Source organism: Hylobates moloch, unplaced genomic scaffold, assembly GCF_009828535.3.
Source record: "Hylobates moloch isolate HMO894 unplaced genomic scaffold, HMol_V3 SCAFFOLD_8, whole genome shotgun sequence".
NCBI classification, from domain to species: domain Eukaryota; kingdom Metazoa; phylum Chordata; class Mammalia; order Primates; family Hylobatidae; genus Hylobates; species Hylobates moloch.
In genome coordinates, this window is record NW_026652283.1 from 92,375,979 (window position 1) to 92,398,546 (window position 22,568).

Consider the following 22,568-nt stretch of genomic DNA (forward strand, 5'->3'; position numbering starts at 1 on the left):
CAGCCCGCGGTCTCGCTGCCGCCTTCACTCCCGGACCCTCAGCCTCCCCAGAGTGGAGGGGCGAGCACACAGTAAGTACTTGATATTCGCCCGACTCCTGAGCTCCTCCTCTGTAGGACCTAGGGGGCTCGTTCTCCTTACGTCCTTTGTTGGAGGGAGGAACGAGGGAAGGAGAAAAGCCACGCCGAGGCCGTTGGCCGATCACTTTCTTTACCTCCCGGACAACAGCGATGGGCCCCACTAAGGAAAGCCAAATTCTCGCATGCCCGAGGAGTGTCGGAGGTGGTTGTGTGCCTAGTCCTTCCTGGTAAAGGGTTCGAAGCATTCGTTTTTCAAAGGCGGCCGAGAGCCATACCATTGGAGCACTCGCTTGCATGATGGGAGACACCGAAACGCCCCTTTTGAATGCGCTGACAAACACCCCCTCCCACTCAGCAGCGACGTGCACGTGACAGTTTTTGGGCTCTCGCAACTACGTGGAAACTTGGAATAGGTCTGCTACTGCACACCGCCCGGACGCCGGGGTTCCTGCGCCCCCCGCCCCCTCTGATCGCGGCTGGGTAGCCGAGCCGCAGGGAGCTGGGGGACCCCGCGCGCCGCGTCTGCATCGCGCCGCCCCTGCCCCGGGCTCCGGTAGCTTTCGGGCTTCCGCACTGCCCGCCGCGCCCTGCCCACAGGGAAGCGCTTCCCGAGGCGGCGGCGGTTCTGGTGCGGACCCTCCGGCCGCAGCCATGTGGGACCCGCGGGCAGCTAGGTGCGTAGCGGCGCGGGAAGCACGGGGGCATCTCTGGCTTTCCGGGCCCGCCACCCTTCCTGGCGGGAGGCGGCCGCGCGCGGGGACTGGCGACCCTGAGGTAGCGGCCGAACGGGCCCGCCGGGCCATCCCTTTGGGGCCCACAGCCATCTAGGTGCAGACCCGAGCCAGTCGCGCGGAGTCGGTCGCGGGGGACGGCTCCGGCCTTTCCGGTCCGGAGGGACCAGGGCACGCGCTGCGACAGGACTGCGGCGGCGCGCGGCCTGCCTAGCTTCCACCCCGGCATCGAAGCCGCAGCTCTCGGGCCCACTCCGCATCCTCGGGGGTTCCCGGGGGCTGCAGACACGTTTCTGACCAGCGATCGCGCCCCCGGGGCAAGCACTCTTGGCTGGCAGGCGCCCGGGAGCGGAGCACAGCGGTGCAAGGGAACCGTGCCAGGCGGGAAGGGCGGAATTTGCGGGGAACTTGGAGCGCGCTGGCCTCTTCCCGGCAGTAGGAGGCCTTCTTCCCTGCCCGCCCGATTGAGGGCTGCTGGGCTGGCTCAAACTGGACTGCACGGTCCATCAGCCTGGGCTCACCGAGTCTAGGGGCAAGGTAGTAGTAGGGACCCAAGGCTGGGAAGCGGAGCCCTTAGAAGCCCTTGCTTCTGCCTCGGAGCGTTTCCGAACAGGAGCTCGGAGTCTGTTGCCTGGGAGGCGCGCTGCGTTTCCTCCCAACTCCCTGTCTCCGTCCCGCGGGGAGCCCTGTGCACTTGCAACCCGGCTGAGATAGAGCCCATCTTTGGCGTGCAGCGCGAGCCACCTTTTCTCCCAGATCGGGGTGTTTCTGGGCAGTTGAAAGCTTTGGTGCTTCCTAGGAAAATTTTTATGGAAGTGTGCAATTTGGAAAATAAAAGAAAAAAAATTTTAAGAAGCAGAAAGAGAATGGGGCTCTGAGGTCTCTAGTCCCCCGATCTGCTCCAGCCCAGTTGCTGCTGGCTCAATTAGTCCTTATGCGGGAAGGAATAGCTGGGAGAAAAGCCATGTGTTCCCAGCGTAGGTATGCTCTCCTGCTCCCTCGTGCTGAGCGTTTTGGGTTCCAGGATCCTTTTTGATATAAGGCTGTTATCCGGATGGCATCCTGTTTGGTCCTTTACAGAAAAAAAAAAAAAAAAGTACTACCTTGTGTGTGTTGGAGGGCGGGGCGGTGGTCAGGAGTTTGTTTCAACTGTTTTCCAGGCAGGTCTGTTTTGTAGCATTGCAGGATAGGTGTTTGAGTTCATATGCTCTTTGTTGGCTTTTGCATCCTCTGCGGGGGGTGGGGGGGGGTGCGTAGAGGTGGGATAGGTGTGCGTGGCATTCACTCCCATAGTCGCATCCCACTGCTACTGGCCTATGTATGGGTTTCTAAGTCTTTTTTCGATCAAGACCCACACCCATCCACCTATATGTATATAATGTATATATACATAATATGTGTGTAATATTATATATACATATATATACACACACACACATACACATGTAAAATTGCAGCAAGAGCTTCATGGTATAGTTATTCTTTCCACAGGGTGAGGCACAATGATATTTTCCATTCTCTTCCCTCCCCCCACCCCCCACCAGAGGGATTCTCGCTCTGTCACCCGGGCTGGAGTGCAGTGAGGCGATCTCGGCTCACTGCAGCCTCCCCCTCCTGGGTTCAAGCGATTCTCCTGCTGCAGCCTCCGAAATAGCTGGGATTATGGGGGCCGGGAGTGGGGTGCGCGCCTGCCTAATTTTTGTATTTTTAGTGGAGACGGGGTTTTGCTATGTTGGCCAAGCTGGTCTCAAACTCCTGATCTCAAGTGATCCACCTGCTTCCGCCTCCCAGAGTACTGGGATTACACGCCAGAGCCACCACGCTGGCCCATTCTATGTTTTTTTTTTTTTTTTTTTTTAAAAGCGGGTCGTAAATTGTTAACTTCACTTTATGACCGACTGACCAGCTTTATGGGGCAACTGCAGGTTCTGTTTCCGCGACTCTCCCAGAGTATGAGGAGACTGTCAGCATTTCACTGGGGAACTGACTTTGGAAGTGAGGACTTGGTGTAGGAGAGATGAAGTAGACTGAAATTCATACTTGAGTAATTAGAATACTATAGGACATGGCTGTGTGGTTTAAATCAGTACCATCTATAAAGACAGACCGCAGATGCTTCTGGTTACTTTGGTTCTGGCTATGTGTCCACACAGAGCTGGCCTCCTGCATGGATCCCAGTGGGGCCTGGTGTAAATGCTAGGGAGGTAGGGGCATAATAGCTCCTGTTCTTTTTTTTTTTTTTTTTTTGAGGAAGAAGAAAGGAAGATGCTGCAACCCTACTGCAAACTTGGATTCATAGTTTTCTAAAAGGATTCTTTGGCTCTTGTCTCAGAATTTCACAGCTGCAATCAAGAGCTGGACCATGATCATTTTATAGATGAAGAAATTAAGGCCCAGAAAGACCATCACTTGTTAGTCATTACCAACAAGTCAGTGTTAGATCTGGGATTAGACAATTTATCTCTTGACTTCCCAGTCCATGGCTGTCAGGAACCAAATAGAGACTGGCCTTGTGGAAATATTAAACTTCTATTTGCTGGTTGCTTCTGTTTTCCTGAAGTTACTATCAAAGACCCATTTCTATAGTAATATGCCCTCATTATTTTATCTTTGCTTTTGGGGATGAAGATTATTTTAGCAGCCAAGTAGAGCCTGCAGACCTCCTGTTTGGGGAAGGTAAAGTGATCTGAAGGGGAGGATTTTAAGAACTGAAGTGGAGGTTGAGGTGTGGGCCTCTCTGGCCATTATCAAGTATGTGGTGGTGGTTTTCTTGACCTTAAGGAATGAACCCTCCACTGCCTTTCCAGATGGGGAGGTGGGGTGACATACCACTGCCTTGCCCTCAGAGTTGACTGCAGGCTCATTGCTGTTAAAACAAATTTCCTTGGAGTGCCGCCTGAGGTTCCCAAGGCCAAAAGCACCCTTGTAAGAAATCTTTACAGGAAAGAAAGATTTGGGGCAGGAAAGATGACACTGTAACAGTTACAGCAAAGACTGATAGTCGGGCCTGTTACAGCGATGGGGAGAATGGTTAAATTTAAGCTTTAAAAAAGAAAGTATTGAGCCAGATAAACTGGCATCTTTGGAACACAAAAATGTCACAGTGCCCAGCTGAGAGTGATTACTCCTTTGGTCACTCCTTGGGTTAGCGAGGTTCATTCTGCCAGAGCAGACATTTTTCTTGGTCTAAAATTGCATAAGTATTGCCTTGTTTGTTTTTGCTGAAAATCTGGAAATGTGAATGACCTTTGCCTAAGATACCCTGGACTCGGTTTACCTGAATCAATTCCATCTTTTGCTTAGATGTTGAGCCTCAGTGTCAGTGCCTACCCTGTGCTCACCATAGCATGCTTGTCTGAGCTCCCGTGAGCCTGGTGGGCTGGTGGGACTCCCTGTGTGTCTTTTGGAGCCAAGCCAACTCTGGGTTTAGCTATATATGTCTTTGAAGTTCCAGCAACATTTTGATTGGGATGTTTTTATTTTTTAAGCACTGGGTCCTCCTAGCACTTGGAAAGAGGGCAGTGTTCCCAGTCCTAAAAATCAGTGATGGATTTTGGAGGAAACCAGGCCAGTAGTGCACAACACACAAAATATAGAGAATTATAGCACTATATTGGGTGATCTTCATTCACCGGGGCAAGAATGCTCAGACAGCAGCCTTGACCTTGGATGGGCTCATCCTTCATGTTCAGCTGTGGCCACCAGGGCAATCATTTTTGCTCACCCTTAGACTAGCTCATCTTCTGCCCATGAGGGTCCACTCTACCTGGAGGCTCAATCATTGATGACTTCTAGGGACTCATCGGCCTGAACTCATTGGCCAGGTACTAAGGCCATCTATAATCTGGCCCCCAGACTGTTTCTCTAATATGGTCTTTCTTCTTGCCTTTTCTCACCCCTTCTTGCTTTTTGTTTTTCAAGTCAGTTCTGCTTCTCAGATATATCCAAAGGTCCGTATTGGGCTATGGAGGATGTAAATATATAAGACATAGGCTCTGCTAATTGTGACAGAACGGAGTTAATGTCATGTAGACCTCTGGGAAAGGATTAGTGGAGGTGCAGGCCAGCACTCTAAGAGACTTCTCAGCTCCTGAATCCTTCCCAGTAGAAGTATGGGAGGTCAGTTTTGAGCTGTACCTAAACAGGTGGAGAGCACTTCTAGCAGGCAGATTAGGGTTGCCAGGTGGGAGAGAGGGACATTCCAGGTTAAAGGAGCAGCTTTTTTTTTTTTTTTTGAAATGGAGTCTCACTGTCGCCCAGGCTGGAGTGCAGTGGTGCGATCTCGGCTCACTGCCAGCTCTGCTTCCCGGGTTCATGCCATTCTCCTGCCTCAGCCTCCGGAGTAGCTAGGACTACAGGCGCCTGCCACCATGCCCGGCTAATTTTTTTGTACTTTTTTAGTAGAGACGGGGTTTCACTGTGTTAGCCAGGATGGTCTCGATCTCCTGACCTCGTGATCCACCCGCCTCGGCCTCCCAAAGTGCTGGGATTACAGGCTTGAGCCACCGTGCCCGGCCAAGGAGCAGCTTCTTACTAAGAATAATGGTGGGCCAGGCGCGGTGGGTCATGCCTGTAATCACAGCACTTTGGGAGGCTGAGGCGGCTGGATCACCTGAGGTCTGTAGTTCGACCAGCCTGGCCAACATGGTGAAACCCTGTCTCCATTAAAAAATAAAAAAATTAGCCAGGCATGGTGGTGCACACCTGTAGTCCTAGCTACTCGGGAGGCTGAGGCAGGAGAATCGCTTGAACCCGGGAGGTGGAGGTTGCAGTGAGCCGAGATCGCACCACTGCACTCAAGACTGGGCTACAGAGCGTGACTCCGTCTCAAAAGAAAAAAAAAAGTGAACAAAAGGGCTTGGACCCTAAACATCAACATAATAATAATAGTTTACCCTGTGCCAGGCTCTGTGTTAATTGTGTTTCATATATTATTGTATTTAATTCCCACATAAGTATTTTGAGCAAGTACCATTTTACAGATGTATCTGTACTGGAATGTGAGCTTCATGAAGGGGCAGCAGTGTTTTTTGTTATTGTTGCTGTTTCACATAGCTCAAGCATTTAGCAGAGTACCTGGCACACAGTAGGCACCAATCAATATTTGTTGACTGTGTGAGGAAACAAGGAGTCCAGTCATGTATGGGATACTGTCCTTGTTTTCCAGTAAGGAAACTGAGGCCTAGAAATTAAGTGAATTTACCACCTGACACCAGGCCTGGAAGAGAGAACAGTGGGACTTGATCCCAGATTTCTGGATTTTCTCTTCTATGAGGAAAACACTCATATCCTTACATCTTCCTTCTGGGACTAGTCCCAGCCCTGTTAACACTGCTGTGCAAAGTCATGTGAATGGGAGGGAGCCACATGAATTTGGGGTCATGTGACTAAAACATGGCGGGCACATAGTGTTAGAGAATACTAGAAAGGTAAGTAGAGGCGTGTGTGTGTGTGTGTGTGTGTGTGTGTGTGTGTGTGTGTATGTTAGAATGGGAATCTGAACTATTTGGGCTTTATTCTACATGAGATTAGAGGCCATGGAAAATGTGTTTGTGTGCCTGTGTATATACACAGCTCTGTGTTTTTTATTTATGTATTTATTTATTTATTTTTGAGTCAGGGTTTCGCTCTGCTGCCCACGCTGGAGTGCAGTGGTGTGATCTCAGCTCACTGCATCCTCCGCCTCCTGGGTTCCAGCATTTCTCCTGCCTCAGACTCTCAAGTAGCTGCAATTACCAGCATGTGCCACAACACCCGACTAATTTTTGTATTTTTGTATTTTTTTTTTTTTTGAGAGGGAGTCTCGCTCTGTCGCCCAGGCTGGAGTACAGTGGCACGATCTAGGCTCACTGCAGCCTCTGCCTCCTGGGCTCAAGTGATTCTCCTGCCTCAGCCTCCTGAGTAGCTGGGACTATAGGCATGCGCCACCACGCTCCGCTAATTTTTTTGTATTTTGGTAGAGATCAGGTTTCACCATGTTTCCCAGGCTGGTCTTGAACTCCTGAGCCTAGGCAATCCGCCCACCTCGGCCTCCCAAAGTGCTGGGATTACAGGGGTAAGCCACTGTGCCTGGCTAATTTTTGTATTTTTAGTAGAGATAGGGTTTCACCATGTTGGCCAGGCTCGTCTTGGACTCCTGACCTCAGCTAATCTGCTTGCCTAGGCCTCCCAAAGTGCTTTGATTATAGGTGTGAGTTATCACACCCGGCCAGCTCTGTGTTTTATTTAGAAGTTTTGACTCTGGAGGCTGGGAGTGTGGATAAATACATCTTTCAGCCTGGCCAAAGTCCACAGTTTTTTCAAGGTAAAGTTCAAATCTCTATGTATGTATCAGGAAACTATGAACTAGTGTTAGAACAGAGGCTAGAATGGCTGGGCCTGGTGGCTGACGCCTGTAATCCCAGCACTTTGGGAGGCTGAGGTGGGCGGATCACGAGGTCAGGAGTTTGAGACCAGCCTGGCCAACATGGTGAAACCCTGTCTCTACTAAAAATACAAAAATTAGCTGGGCGTGGTGGCGGGCGCCTGTAATCCCACCTACTCAGGAGGCTGAGGCTGAAGAATCACTTGAACCCAGGAGGCAAAGGTTGCAGTGAGCTAAGACCACACCACTGCACTCCAGCCTGGGTGACAGAGAGAGACTCCCTCTCAAAAAACAAAAACAAACAAACAAAAAAACCAGAGGCTAGAACTCTGATTCTCCCAGAGCTGTTAAGGGGCCACCCTTCAGATGTCCTTGTCCATGGGAGATTGTTTTGTCTATGGGGAGCTCCTGGACACTTCCAGACACTCCCCATGCAGCAGTGAACAGTGTTTTCACCTCTCTGCTGGGTTTGACTTGCCCCTCAGATTGAGGAGGAAGCAAATTGCTGTGGTCTTGTGGTTGGGAGGTGGAATGAAGGGCATTAGTTAGCATTTAAATGCTACATAGAGGCTTGGAGAAGGTTGTGGGTAGGGAGATGCCTGGGCTGCTATTAGCAAAGCCCAAGTTCTCCTTTGATTAGAAAACATCTTTGTTTAGTGGCTGTCACTGGAGTGCCTGGTGTACTCCCATTTCTGGGCTGCTCCCAACTTCATAGCTCCTGGGACACTGCATAAACAATGGGAGCCATGAAGGAAAAATGGCAGTTATTGGGCAGCCTGGGCCTAGCACAGATACCTGAGTCAAGATTTATGAGTAATCTGTGGTTGGCTGATGCTTAACTAAATCATTTGTCTTGAGACAGCGTGGAATGCTAACTTATTGGTTATTCTTTGGGCTGGCTTTTGCAGGAATTTGATTTTAATTTTAAAGGCCTCTTTTCTGATTTTCCCAATAAGCTTTACTCTTTGTACACCTATTCTGTCCTATGGGTTGTTAACACAGATTTTTATATCAGACATAAGTTTGTTCCTTGCTTGGAGAAGTCCCTTCATTTTGTGTAAATCTGTTTCCTGATCTGTGAAATTGGGATATTTGTACCTCCTGGCATTCTTAAAGACATTCAGTGAGAAGATGCTTGAGATGGGTTTAGGACAGGGCTGGGCACATAGTAAGTGCTGAATACATTTTACTTGTTATCATGCAGCTGCCTTGAACTATTCATCCAAATAATGATCTGGAAAAACAATAGCCTGTGGCACACTGAGGAGAAATCATGTGTCTGTCTACCACTAGCTACACAAAGGGAGGGATGCCTTAGGGTCTCCTCTTTGGAGGTTGAATGACTGAGACTCCACTTCAGACCCAGAAGTTGAAATTGATCTGTCTTTGTCATTTATTTATTTATATATTTTTTGAGACGGAACCTAGCTCTGCTGCCCAGGCTGGAGTGCACTGGCATGATCTCGGCTCACTGCAGCCTCCACCTCGCAGGCTCAAGCAATTCTGCCTCAGCCTCCAGAGTAGCTGCGATTACAGACATGTGCCACCATGCCTGGCTAATTTTTGTGTTTTTAGTAGAGACAGGATTTCATCATGTTGGCCAGGCGGTCTTGAACTTCTGACCTTAGGTGATCCACCCGCCTCAGTCTCCCAAAGTGCTGGGATTACAGGCGTGAGCCATCATGCTGGCCTGTCTGCCCTTTAGCAGTATTTCTTGAGCATTTTCCTGGCTTGGTTTTAGGGAGTTGGAACCATCATCTGTCTTTCAAGGCCCATCTCATCTGCACACTGTCCATGACAAAAATGTGGGGCGAGGCTCTCAGCTCATCCTTCCTCGAGAAAGGCTGTTTTTAGTCTGAGTTTACACTCTTCATCCTTTTTTTTGGAGTTAAAATGTTCCTCCTTTTGTGAAATTGTTGGGGCAGTAGTTGGTACTTTTTAAAAAAGTTCTTTTTTGGCAAAATTAAGTGTTGGCAACCCTATCTTAGATTCCCTTCAATTTCCTTTTGTTTTTTTTCTTTTTTTGAGACAGGGTCTCACTCTGTCACCCAGGCTGGAGTGCAGTGGTGCGATCACAGCTCACTGCAGCCTTGACCTCTTCCGTCTCAAATGATCCTCTCACCTCAGCCTCTTGAGTAGCTGGGACTACAGGCATACACCACCATGCCTGGTTAACTTTTAATTTTTTTGTAGAGATGTGATCTTGCTATGTTGCCCAGGCTGGTATTGAATTCCTGGCCTCAAGCCATCCTCCCACTTTGGCCTCCCAAAGTGCTGGGATTACAGGCGTGGGCCACCACACCTATCCCTTTTCTTTTTTTGTGTGTGCAAATGTTACTGTTCTCCAGTTCCAAAAAGCTAGGAACTACTGATCCTCCAGGATTGTTCTTTGCTTTTAGCATTTCCGAATCTCCAGGACTAGAATTGCTCACGGGGATATGTTACCTTGTTTGCTGACCATTAGATTCTCAACAGGTGCTTATTAATTTGTACACATCTTTTCCTTTGTTTTCCCCAAGTAGCAATACCACCTGGCTTTACAGGAAATGGCCGGAAATCCAATACCACCAGTGAAATAATCTAGTTTGAATTAAATCCCCCAAACTTTTATTCCTTTTCTAGTCCTCCAGCTTAATCATCTGCCTCTGATAAGTAAGAAGTGGCCAGAGAATCATTTATTCACGCAACAAATGCCGAGCCCTTGGGTTGCAGAAATAGTAAGACTTACTAAGACTTAGTTTTTGTCTTAAGAATTAAGGCTTTGGCCGTGTGCGGTGACTCACGCCTGTAATCCCAGGCCTTTGGGAAGCCGAGATGGGCGGATCACCTCAGGTCAGGAGTTCGAGACCAGCCTGACCAATATGAAACCACGTCTCTACTAAAAATACAACAATTAGCCGAGTGTGGTGACATGTGCCTGTAATCCCAGCTACTCGGGAGGCTGAGACAGGAGAATCACTTGAACCCGGGAGACAGAGGTTACAGTGAGTTGAGATTGCGCCATTGCATTCCAGCCTGGGCAAGGAGAGCAAAACTCCAGCTCAAAAAAAAAAAGAATTCAGGCTTCTAGGGAAAGCAGTAAAACAAATTAGTGTCTGGCAGAGAGCTTTCGAGACCAGCACAGTGCCCCAAACATAGAGGCAGGGTGGGAAATATATGGCAAAAGAACGAGTAAATCATAAATTCAGGGGATTAAGTGGTATAAAAGCTACACACAGAACCTTATAGAGGTGCGTTAAGAACAGCAGCAGTGACTGTGGCCCCTCACCCTCCCAGGGTGGGCATGCAGGGAGACCATGAGGTTTGGAGGGGGTTAAAGTGGAGAGAGGGAGAAGGGCCCAGAGAATCTGCAAGTCCCTTGGGGAAGAGCTGATGTTCATGGAAATTGTGCTGGGAGGCAGATGGGGTTGGGGGCCTGGGTGATCTTGGGGTCTTTTTTAACCTGGACACATAGCACATGATCGGATGGTCTTGAGGACTGTCTTACAGATTGTGGTGAAGAGGCCACGCTGGAGCTGGGTGAGGGTGGGCGAGGGAGAGCAATGAAAAGGCCAATTTTGTAGTAATCCAGCCTGGCAAGGAAGACACCTGTGGAGGGTGTGTGTGAATCCAATTCAGGGATAGCTATTCTGGGGCCTGCATGCCTCCTAAGGGAGGCAAGCTGGGAATGAGCTCGAGAACAGGTGACTGTGTGTCTTTGGCTTGTTGTTTCCTAGTTAGGACATTCTGGATGCTTGTGCTTAAATGCACAAGTTGATTTTTGGCCCAAGTCTTTGTTGTCATGTAAACTGGGAATGGCACATAGGATTCATCTGGGGCGTGAACTTGTGGCCACCTGGAATGAATGTTTCACAAAGGATTCTGAGGCCTTGTCAGGTACTGCAGGAAGGAATACTGTGACCAGAGATACCCAGGGTGGGGCGAGGGTAGGACACCCCTGGTATTATAGACCCTTGTCTAATATGCAGCTTTAGAGAAGAATGAAACAGGCAGGTCACTTTTCCTTGCTTCCCTCCTTTTTAATGAATGAGAGAAAAAACAACTCAAATGATTTAGACAGAAGGAGGAAAGTTCTTGAAGGGTGCTTAGTAAGCAAGGAAGGGGTAGGCAGCAGCTGGGCCTCAGGGCAATGGAATGTGGAATTTGGGAGCTGTAGGAGCCCCGCTTTCTGCCTTTCTTCTCTCTGGGCACAGGCATTATATTCTTTTACCCCAGAAGTTGGCTTCTTCTCAGGGTAGGAAGTAAGGCTGCAACCCTCTGGAGCCTCCCATCTCAGCTTCCAACACAAGGGGACTCTTTCCAAAGTTCTAGTAAAGAAACTCCCAGGAAAGGGCCTTGTCCTGGCAGGTCTGGCCCATGGAGCACACACAAGGCCCTGGCCTGCCTCTGTGTACCTTGGCTCTCCCCTGGAAGGCCTTTGCAGTGAGCCGAGCAGCCATCTAGAGCATGCCTACCATGGTGACACTGCCCTCCAGCTGAAAAGGGTTTCTTAGGGCCCCTGAGCAAGTGCCCTGTTTCCTAAAGGAGCAATCACGGTGGAAAGAGTTGGGGCCATTTCCAGACATCACAGTGCTGACCTGTCCCACCCCTCATTCTCACAGCCTATCTTAGCTTGGGAAGTGGGGCAAGGTCTTGAGTCCCACAGACTTTCTCAGCTGTAGCTGCTTAATTGATTAGTAATTTCAGGGAACCCCTTTGAAAAATAGACAAATACTAGGGCTATGTTTTTACCAAATAGTTTCTCCTTACTGGGTAAACAAAGCAAAGGTTCTGTAAATGTTGCAGGGATTACACTCAAATAATATGCAGGGATCACCATGGCCCATATGCCATTAACCTGAAATATCATGAACCAGAGGCAAGCCCTGGGATCTAGGCCTGTCTTTCCTGCCCACCCAGAAATGGCAGGTGACCGCGTGGACCAGGGTGCTGGGGTGGATGCTAGGAGATAAGCCTGGGTTTCACCTCTGGTGCTCATTGCTGTGTGGCCTGGCTCAAGGCCCCTTAATCTCTGAGCCTTGGGTTCCTTGCTCTAGAAATTGTAGTCCAACCATCTCACTTTTCTTGGGAATAACATTCAAAATCCTAAGGAGATTGAGCACTTAAACAGAGGATTCTTAGCAAAGCAATTTTACTTTGCACAGAGGGGTGCCTCCTTGGCCAGTCGCCGTGACAACACACCTGAACAAAGGGGCATGAGAGCCTTTATTCCTGACGCAAGTCCTGCCCCTGTAACCTTTCCCCATTGGCTGGGTTCGGGCCTAAGTTCTAAACTAATCCCGGTTGGCTAAACATTTGAACTTTTTTAAGATAAGGTGGGCACCTAAGGGAGAGAGGGGAAAGGGGAAGGGGTGTCTGCAATGAGCTAGAGAGCTAGTCTTCTTTCCAAATAAGGAAAGGAATGTGAGCTAGTAATGATAACACCTGGTACTGTGGCATGTCTGGGCATGTAACAAAGACAGAAAGGAAGAAAAAAAGAGAAAAAGGGGTTTGGGGGGTACTATGAATTAAAGAATAAAGGATTGATCAGGCTATTTGAAGAGAAACCTCATCATATCCCACACTTTATTGCATTTTTTCTATTTATATGATTCTGTGAATATATTCAGAGTGGTGGTGTATTAGTTTCTTAGGGCTGCAATAACAAATTACCACAAATTGGATGACCTAAAACAACAGAAAAATGTACTCTCTCATAGTTCAGTAGCATTCTTCCCATTCCCAGATCTGCTCCCCAAAGATCACTGCTCTTATTAGTTTGTTAAGTCAGAAATCTCTCTATAGATGAAATGTACGTACACACATACATCCTTAAGCTCTTCAACTCATTCTCTAAGTTGCTCTCCAAATTGCTCTCCAGTTTGCTTTATTCAGTTTAATTGCATATTTTGACACTCTGATAGCTCTAATTCATAGTTTTTGTGTGTGTGTGTTTGTTTGTTTGAGATGGAGTTTCGCTCTGTTGCCCAGGCTGGAGTGCAGTGGTGTGATCTCGGCTCACTGCAACCTCCACCTCCCAGGTTCAAGCAATTCTCCTGCCTTAGGCTCCTGAGGAGCTGCGATTACAGGCACCACACCTGGCTAGTTTTGCATTTTTAGTAGAGACGGGGTTTCACCACGTTGGCCAGGCTGGTCTCAAACTCCTGATCTCAAGTGATCCACCCACCTCTGTCTCCCAAGGTGCTGGGATTACAGGCCTGAGCCACTGCACTCAGCTGTGCATTTAACATTTCTACAGACAGATGCTGTACTGCTTTATCCTGCCATGGCAGTATGTGAGTGAATCTCTACCCATAACCATGTTGATTTAAAGTATTTTCAGTGCCTTTTGATATATAGGAGTTTGTAATTTTCATGGATTCATGTCTGTTACTTTCTTTATGATTTCTGCTCTTGGTATCATTAGAATGACCTCAGATGTGAAGATTACATAAAACTGCACTAAAGCTCTTCTGAATTTATGTAATTCAAGAATCTAACAATATATAAAAAGGTTATGAAAAAAGTCTCTCTCCTGTGTTCTCTGCCCCACCCTTCCAATAAGGGTAAATAATTTTATTTCTAGTGGATCCTTCCAGATTTTTTTTTAAGAGACGGATTTTCTTGCTCTGTCACCTAGGCTGCAGTGCAGCGGTGCGATCATAGCTCACTGTAACCTCAAACTCCTACTTGGCCTCCAGAGTGTGGTTACAAGAGTTTAATCCACAACACCTGGCCAAATTTTTTATGATATATAAGCAATGCAATATATTTTTTTTCTTTCTTTCTTTCTTTCTTTCTTTCTTTCTTTCTTTCCTTCCTTCCTTTCTCTCTTTCTCTCTTTTCTTTTCTTTTCTTTTTGGGACAGGGTCTTGCTGTGTTGTCCAGCCTGTAGTGCAGTGGTGTGATCATGGCTAACTGCAGCCTTGACCTGGGCTCAAGTGATCCTTCTGCCTCAGCCTCTTGAGTGGTTGGGACTATAGGTGTGTGCCACCATGCTCAGCTAATTTTTGCATTTTTTGTAGAGATGAGGTCTCACTGTGTTGCCCAGGCTGGTCTGGAACTCCTGGGCTCAAGTGATCCACCCACCTTGGTTCCCCAGAGTGCTGGGATTACAGGCATGAGCCACTGCACTTGGTTGCAAATATTAATATATATCCTTATTCAGCCCCTCTCTTACTTTCTGTACAAAAGGGACTGTAATATACACACTGTTCTGCATTTGCTTTTTCAGATATATTTTGGAGGTTATCCTAGATCAATATACAGAACCGTCTTCATTCTTTTTTTTTTTTAAATGCTTGATTAATACTTTGTTTTTTGGGGGGGGGGCTGCATTTTAATTTATTGAATCAGTCCCCTGTTGATGGGTATTAAGGTTGGTCCCAGTCTTTTATTATTACAAGCAACATAATAGTGAATAATCTTACACATTTGCCATTTCCAATGTATGCAGTCAGTCTGTAAGATCCATTCCGAGAAGTAGAGTCAGTTGCTGCATCAAAGGCCATATGCATGTGTCACTTTGTTAGGTATTGCAGAATGTCTTCCTAGAGTGGTTGAAGATTATCTAAAATCTGTACCTATGTTTTCTCTTAGTGCTTTTCTTTTTCTCAGTGCTTTTTAAAAAATGAGATATTTGCATGTAATAAACGGCACAGATTTTAAGTTACTGTTCAATGAGTTTTAACAAACATATACACCTGTGTGGCCACCACCACAATGTCAAAATACACATTTCCATTCTTCCAGAAAGTTCACTGATACCTCTTTCCAGTCAGTCCCCCTCTCTTTTTTTGGCTATCACTGTTCTGATTTCTTAGATTTGCCTGTTATAGAATGTCATCGAAATGGAATCACACAGTTTATGTTCTTTTGTCTGGCTTCTTTTGCTCTACATAAACTTCTTGAGATTCTTCATGTTGCTGTTTTTATCAGCAATTTGTTCCTTTTATTGCTGTGGTATCATTTTCACACTGACTTTTTTTATTCATTTGGAACTAATTTTGGTATATGATGTGTATTAGTTTCCTATTGCTGCCATAACGAATGACCACAAACTTAGTGGCTTAAAACAACATGAATTTATTATCTCACAGTCCGTAGGTTAGAAGTGTGGGCTAGCTTGGCTGGTTTCACATGGCCAAAATCAAGATGTTGGCTGGCTGAGTTCCTACCGGGAAAGTCTGCAAAGACCCCCTGCTTCCAGACTCACTCATGTTGTTGGCAGGATCCAGTTCCTGGTTGCTGTAAGACTCGGGTTCCCATTTTCTTACTGTCAGCTGGGAGCCTCTGTTCCTTAAGGTGACCCACATTCCTCATCACTCTTCCCCCCTCCGCCTTCAAGGCCTGCAGTGATGGGCCCACTCCTTTTCATGCTTCAAATCTGCTGCATCTCAGCTGGGCAAAGTGGTTCATGCCTATAATCCCAGCACTTTGGGAGGCCGAGGCAGGTGGATCACCTGAGGTCAGGAGTTTGAGACCAGCCTGACCATGGTGAAACCTCGTCTTTACTAAATACAAAAAAAAGTTAGCCGGGCATGGTGGCGCATGCCTGTAATCCCAGCTTCTTGGGAGGCTGAGGTTGTAGTGAGCTGAGATTGTGCCATTGCACCCCAGCCTGGGCCACAAGAGTGAAACTCTGTCTCAAAACAACAACAACAACAACAACAACAACAACAACAACAATCTGGTGCATCTCCCTTGCCCTCGTCTTTCCATGAGCCTGTCTGACTCTGGCCACAGAGCCACAGTCAAAGAGTTCTTGTCATTAGATTGGGCTCACCCTGATAATCCAGGGATAGTATCCCTAGCTTATGGTCTGTAATCATAATTATATCGGTAAAGTTCCTTTTACCATGTAATGTAATATATTCATAGTTTCTGGGGATAAGAATCTGGATATCTTTGGGGGAATTCATTACTTGGCCTACCACACGGGGTGAAGTAGGAATTTAACTTATTTTCCAGATGTTTAGCGAGTTGTACTAAATGATTCACTCTTTTTCAATTTACTTAAAAAGCCACTTTTATCACATGTGGAATGTGTTTCTGCTTTTTATACTATATATATTTATTGCTGGATATTCTACTTTGTTCCATTGGTGTGCTTACTTTCATGTTAATACCCGACTTTAACAATTTAATGTTTTATAGGCCCGGTGGCGGTCACTCACGCCTGTAATCTCAGCACTTTGGAAGGCCAGGCGGGTGGATCGCTTGAGATCAGGAGTTTGAAACCAGCCTGGCCAACATGGTGAGACTAGCCAGGTGTGTCAGTGCGTGCCTGTAATCCCAGCTACTTAGGAGGCTGAGGCAGAATTGCTTGAGCCCAGGAGGCAGAGGTTGCAGTGAGCCAAGGTCTTGCCACTGCACTCCAGCCTGGGCAATGGAGTAAGACTCCATCTCAAAAAAAAAAAAAAAATTAATCTTTTATAAATACATATTTTAAAATGTTATAGAAGATTCCCTCTTCTACTCTTTATTTGTTTTGATTTACTATTATACTTTAAGCCTCACCTGGAAGAAGATTCCCTCTTGATACTTCTCTTTTTATTAAAAATATCTTTGCAATTCTGGCTTATGTATTCTTTTAGATAATCTTGACAGCTGCTTCATTAATTTCTTTAAACATTTTATTTTTTATAAATTGAAATTTTGCTGAAAATATACATTAATTCATTAACATGGGAGGACTTGACATTTTATAATAGTGAATTTGCCCAAACCAGAAACATGTTAGTATTTTAAAAATACTTTTTTTTTAAGTAAAGTTTTGTTTTTTCTCCATATAAGTCTTGAAAATTTAAGGACATTAGTTCATATTTTGTAAGGAGCTTTTAAAAAATGCTCCTATGAGAATTACATGTATACTTTTCAAAATTAATGTCGTTCTTATTACCTTGGTTTTTCTTTGAAAATCTGTGTCTATTTCCTCAGGTCACACAGATACAAGTTACTTTAGTCATGTATTAGGTTAAGCTTGTAAACATCAAGTCATAAAGCAGTATTAGTGTAATTAAACTTCCCAGGAGTTCTGCTTCTACTTTTCTCCCATAGTGAAATGTTCCATGTGTAATGAAGAATTTAATGAAAAACATCTTTTGAAGTACTGGTTGGTGAGTCAGTGTGTGGTGAGTGAAGTCCTAATATGAATATCAAGGGAAATAGGACTTTAAAATTGGCTGTATTGAAAATTCTCAACAGCTAGTCAAATAGGGATCAGATCCATAGAAAAAAAGACTTTTTCCCCATTCCCTTCGCAAACAAAAAACCACATTGCTTCATGAAATCATGTCAGAAATTTTTCTTCATTTTTGCTTTGCAAGGTCAATGGCAGTTTTATTGGGCATACCTTGGTTTTGCAGGCCTTTGCTCTAGTTTTCAAGGGGACAAGTAGATAGAAACTTAAAATTAATGTATTTATGGGGGAGCTATGGGGCAAGAAACTAGTTTCCAGTTGTAATACTGTGGGCACTAATCAGGGAATGCTTGGAGAGATATGGGCTGGGTTTGCTCACCACAACCTGTGACCCCACATTCTATATCAAAATGCACCACAGAAGTAATTCCATGAGAATTTAGTTTCTGACTGTGGATATTCATCTTTATGTCTTGATTTGTGTAGGCTAGAAAGAGCATGATTTACTGAGGTGGGAATAGGATGGAGCATGGACATACCCAACTCCTGGGGCACTCCAAAATTTGGGGAAGCAGCCCTCATACTCTCACACACAAGAATTGAAGGCTAAATTTCCACTGAGTACAAAAATAATATTTCAGATGTTGCATCTGGCTTATTATTCTATCTGGAACTGCACTCCTCAAAACTTTCTGCAGTGAATGAGATATTTTAGATCTGCACTGTCAAATATCGTTGGGGGTGAGCGACCACTGGGCCAGTGGCGTGCAGAGAAAAGAATTTCCCAAGAAGAAGGGCAGATTTATTAGAGAAAGTAGGTAAATGGGAGCTGACTGCCAGGAAACAAAGTTTTGCTGGGGATTTTATAGGATGGTTCTTAGGCTGCAGAATGCTACGTGCAGTGCCAATAAAACACCAAGGTTGCAGTGAGCTAACTTGCAGGTGTCTGGTGATAGTTGGGTGAAGGAAGATTGTAAGTTATTTGCGCAGGAGAGCTATGTGTCCTGGACCATGAAGAAAGGCAGACTTATAGTTTATCTGATGTCTGTTTTTGCTTTCCCTTGGTCCCGCCAGCCTGACTTCTTTTCTGTAATTAGGACTCCACATTCCTCCCCTGACAGAGCAGCGATGACAAATCTTTGGCATGTGAGTGAAGGTCTCACCTTCACCTTCTTGCTGACCAGGGATGTAGAGTTGGCCCTACCTAGGATTGTTAGTCGGTCAGGAGGTTACATGGGCCTCAATCCCTGGGTTGGGAGATAAATTAGGCAGAGTCGCTGTGGGACCATAGGGGAACAGCATTTGCAGCCTAAAATTTTGTTCTGCTGGCTCCAAAGGGGATTCATTAGTTCTTTTACTGGCTGATACCCTTGCTGCAGTAACATTTTGGTTTGAAGTTGTTGTATTCTAGAAGACGCAAAACAAGATATTTCATGAACAATACAAGGTGCAAATAAACTAGTATAATCATTATTATAGGCAGGAGAAGTGGGGCCTGGCCTGACAAATAAGGTTTTTAAATATTGATGGGATAAGGGAAAATTGAGGAACAGATGTAGACATCTTAGTGAGGTTAAGAAGTTGCCCAGTTTTGACCCTTTTTCCTCTGTATTGTGTCTCATTTGCTGAACTATTTATAGGCATAAAAGAATCACTCTAAATTTTGCTGGCATTAACTTTGTTGTTTCCCAACCATAGAGAAAACCTGCAGAGGTACACAGCGAACTCGTTAGAGTTGTTGTTTGGCTACCATTCCTGGTACATTTGATTATAGTTAATGATGTAACTATAATGGGCTTGTGTTAAAGCCCCTAGGAAAGGGCCAGACCCCTTGGAGTTTCTGATGCAGAGGCGAGCCTTACAGGCCATTTCTGGTGCCTTCCCTATTTGCTTTGTCACGGTGGATGATTGCCATGAGGAATCCATTGGCCCAGGTCCCTCTCCCAGACCTGTGTTTTTGGTGTGCTTGTAAACGGTATAGTCTAATCCAGAGTATTGGGCTTAACAGTTTCTTCTGTAGATCATGTCATGGGACTGCTAAGAGTGTAATGTCATCCTCAAGTGCTTGTTTGCGAGGGCACATCCAGCAGTTAGTGCTGTGTGTTATGTTAGCAACCTGTGATGTTACTGAGTAGAGTGGATGCCTGTGTATAGGCATGTGTATTGAAACAATAGTTAGCCATGATAGACAAATAAAAACAGAGCCATGTTTAGGGAAAATGACAATATACAGGAAACTCAGGAAGACAGGAAAGAAGGAGGGCTGTAAAGAGTATAAGAAAAACAGTTAAACACTAAGTACCTCAGCATATTGTTGTTGTGGTGTGGGGGTATATGTCATTACTGGGACAAATATAAAGAAATTTTGTCTGGGCAGTAATCTTGGAAGTTTCCTTGCAAAAAGCAATTGTATACTACCTTCCTTATAAAAGCATCAATATTAAGAGGGTGAAGGTGCTTAAGAGAGGTAGTTGGAGAATTACTGAGAGCCTGCAGTAGAACTGAATAAAAAGAGTTAGCTTTAAGAATAAGATTCAACGGCTGAGCACAGTGGCTCATGCCTGTAATCCCAACAGTTTGGGAGGCCAAGGTGGGTGGATCATGAGGTCAGGAGATCAAGACCATCCTGGCCAACATGATGAAACCCCGTCTCAAAATACAAAAATTAGCTGGGTGTGGTGGTGAGTGCCTGTAGTCCCAGCTACTCGGGAGGCTGAGGCAGGAGAATTGCTTGAACCCGAGAGGCAGAGGCTGCAGTGAGCGGAGATTGCACCACTGCACTCCAGCCTGGGCGACAGAGCGAGACTCCATCTCAAAAAAAAAAAAAAAAAAAGAAAGATTCGAAAGAGGTATTGGACTTACTAACTTTTAAGGAAGGTTAAAAAAATTCTAGGTTGTTTGTTTAACAAAACTTCTTTTACCTTTTTTTCTTTAGCTTTGAATGAGTTTCCAATGTTTACATTCTAGTTGGATCATAAATAACGAGTCTTATCTCAGCACCAGCAACTTTGTAACAGTAGATTTAAAGCAGACAGAAAAAAAAAAAGAGGAAGATAGAGAACTTTAGATGATTCTACTTGACCCTATGGTGCAGGTTAACCATTTGAGCTCTGACTTTTTCTTATTGTAGTTTGCCCATTAGTTTAAAATGTGCACAAAACAGGCCATAATATGTAACCAGCTGGAGTTTTAAAAAGAACAATAAAATCAGGAGTTAGGATGTTAGAAACTGTCTTTTCAATCTGGACCCCTAGATTGAACAGGAAAAGAAAAAAAGAACAGAGAGGAAAAGGTTAAACTTTACAGGAGAGTTTGTGTGCCTCTGTAAAGTTTGTGTGAGATTGCCTGGGTTACCCCCTTTCAGCCACTGAATGGTGTGGGGCCAATACCCCAACACCCTTGCTTTTCTCCCATCAGGGAGAGCCTTAGCACCCCAGACCTTTATGGTGTGAGATGAGTTCTTCCTCACCTCTGCAAGTTACCAGTTAAGGTGAGCTATTTTTAGCAGGAGCAGAGAGCCTCTTTAGCTTAAGGCCACTGGGGTTTGGGATACTGTCCGGGGGGTCCTTTGGCTCTCAGGGCAGTCCTGTTTCCAGTGGCCAAGCTTGTGGCAGAGGGGGCAAGCATGTGGGGCTTTTGTTCATTTATTCAGTTGAGGTGCTTTGCCTATTTGTGGCCTGGACTTTTGCACCAGTGGCAGTTATCTGGAGGAGTGTCCTTAGGGCAACGAGGAGGGGGCTGGGGTGTTGTGAAGCAGCCAACAGTTGAGCCTGCTTTTTGTCTCTGCGTCTTTCTTTCTAGCCCTGTTCTCCTTATTCTGCTCTTGGTTATAAAAGACTGAGGAGGCTAATTTGATGATTTCTTTTGCATAAGGGTTATGCTGTGTTACACAAGAAAATTACACATTTCTCTTTTTTGAGAGTCTGAGAATTAAATTTGTTTTAATGCTTTAGAATGTAGCCCAGAGGTGAGTTTGAAGGATAGATGGGGTTTGTCCCATGGTGGGACTGGAAAACATGCTGCTTGGGGGCGTTGCCACTTGAGGGCACTAATTGCACTTTCTCTTGGGACATCCTGGCAAGATGAAAAGAGGGTTCCACTTGTGTCTGCTGAGGGACTTGGGTGCACTTTCAAAGGGGCGTTCCACCTATTAGAAAAGAGCACTTGGCTACTAGGGGCCTTAACGCTGGACGGCCAGTCCAGGTACTCACTGTGAGTGATCAGCCCAGGTACGAGGAAAAAAGGGTAAAGGATGATCTCACTTGGTGCCCGCCCAGGAGAGGGAGTGGGTAAGGGAACCCTCACCATTTTGAGGCTGTCCGAGGTCAGCTGATTTAGCAATGTCCAAGACAGGATGGCTGGCTGACCCCACAGGAGAAAGTAGAGTGAGAAAGAGAGCACCTGAGTTACTCCAAACGTGTGTGAATTGGCTTTGAACGAGCTGCTGCTGCCAGATAGGAGAGAGAGTCTTCTTCCCTTCAGGCAAGGCAGCCAGCCCTGTTCACCCTTTGGCCTTCAGGCAGCACTGAAGAGTACCAGGATGGTTAAGAAGCCAGCTGCTGAAAGACTGAAAAGAGTAAGTGAACCCAGGTCCCTCACCCAAACTGGGCGGCGGCCGTCAGATGCTTCCACACAGTCACCTTTCAGTCCCACCAGAGTGTAGCTCCTGCCAGAGACCTGCAGTTGCCTCCATGCTTAACAGGCTATTCTCGGAGGGTGCTGACTTGAGAAAGGGAAAGAGAGGTGAGAGAGTTTCTTGTGAGGAGACAGAGTTCCCATCCAGAGAGAGTTCCCCCTACAGGCCACCAAAATGTTGTGGGTGAGCAGTGACTATGCTGGTGGCATGGGGGTAAAAGAATTTACCAAGGCCAGGCGCGGTGGCTCACACCTGTAATCCTAGCACTTTGAGAGGCTGAGGCAGGTGGATCACCTGAGGTCAGGAGATCGAGACCAGCCTGGGCAACATGGTGAAACCCCACGTATACTAAAAATACAACAATTAGCCGGGCGTGGTGGCGCACGCCTGTAATCCCAGCTACTCGGGAGGCTGAGGCAGGAGAGTCGCATGAACCCGGGAGGTGGAGGTTGCAGTGAGCCGAGACTGCGTCACTGCAATCCAGCCTGCGCAACTGGAGCGAGACTCCATCTCAAAAAAAAAAAAAAATTTACCAAGACAGTTGTAGGTGAAGAAGGGTGGATTTATTAGAGAAAATAGGAAAATATGTTACAAGAGGGCAACAGTCAGAATCAGCAGAAGAGGAGCTGACTGTCAG

The 22,568-nt window shown here is 46.2% G+C and overlaps 1 protein-coding gene across 3 annotated transcripts in view; it reads left to right on the forward strand.

The window, feature by feature from the left end:
• Positions 1-459: 459 nt before the first annotated feature.
• Positions 460-22,568, forward strand: part of TRANK1 (tetratricopeptide repeat and ankyrin repeat containing 1) — a 123,576-nt gene continuing 101,467 nt past the window's right edge. For all 3 annotated transcript variants that reach the window (XR_009214456.1, XR_004249379.2, XM_032162107.2), the window contains exon 1: positions 460-754. Coding sequence is in view for 1 of the 3 variants with exons in the window: in XM_032162107.2 (XP_032017998.1) it covers positions 732-754 (23 nt within the window). In the remaining 2 variants the exon portion in view is untranslated. The remainder of the gene's footprint in view (positions 755-22,568) is intronic.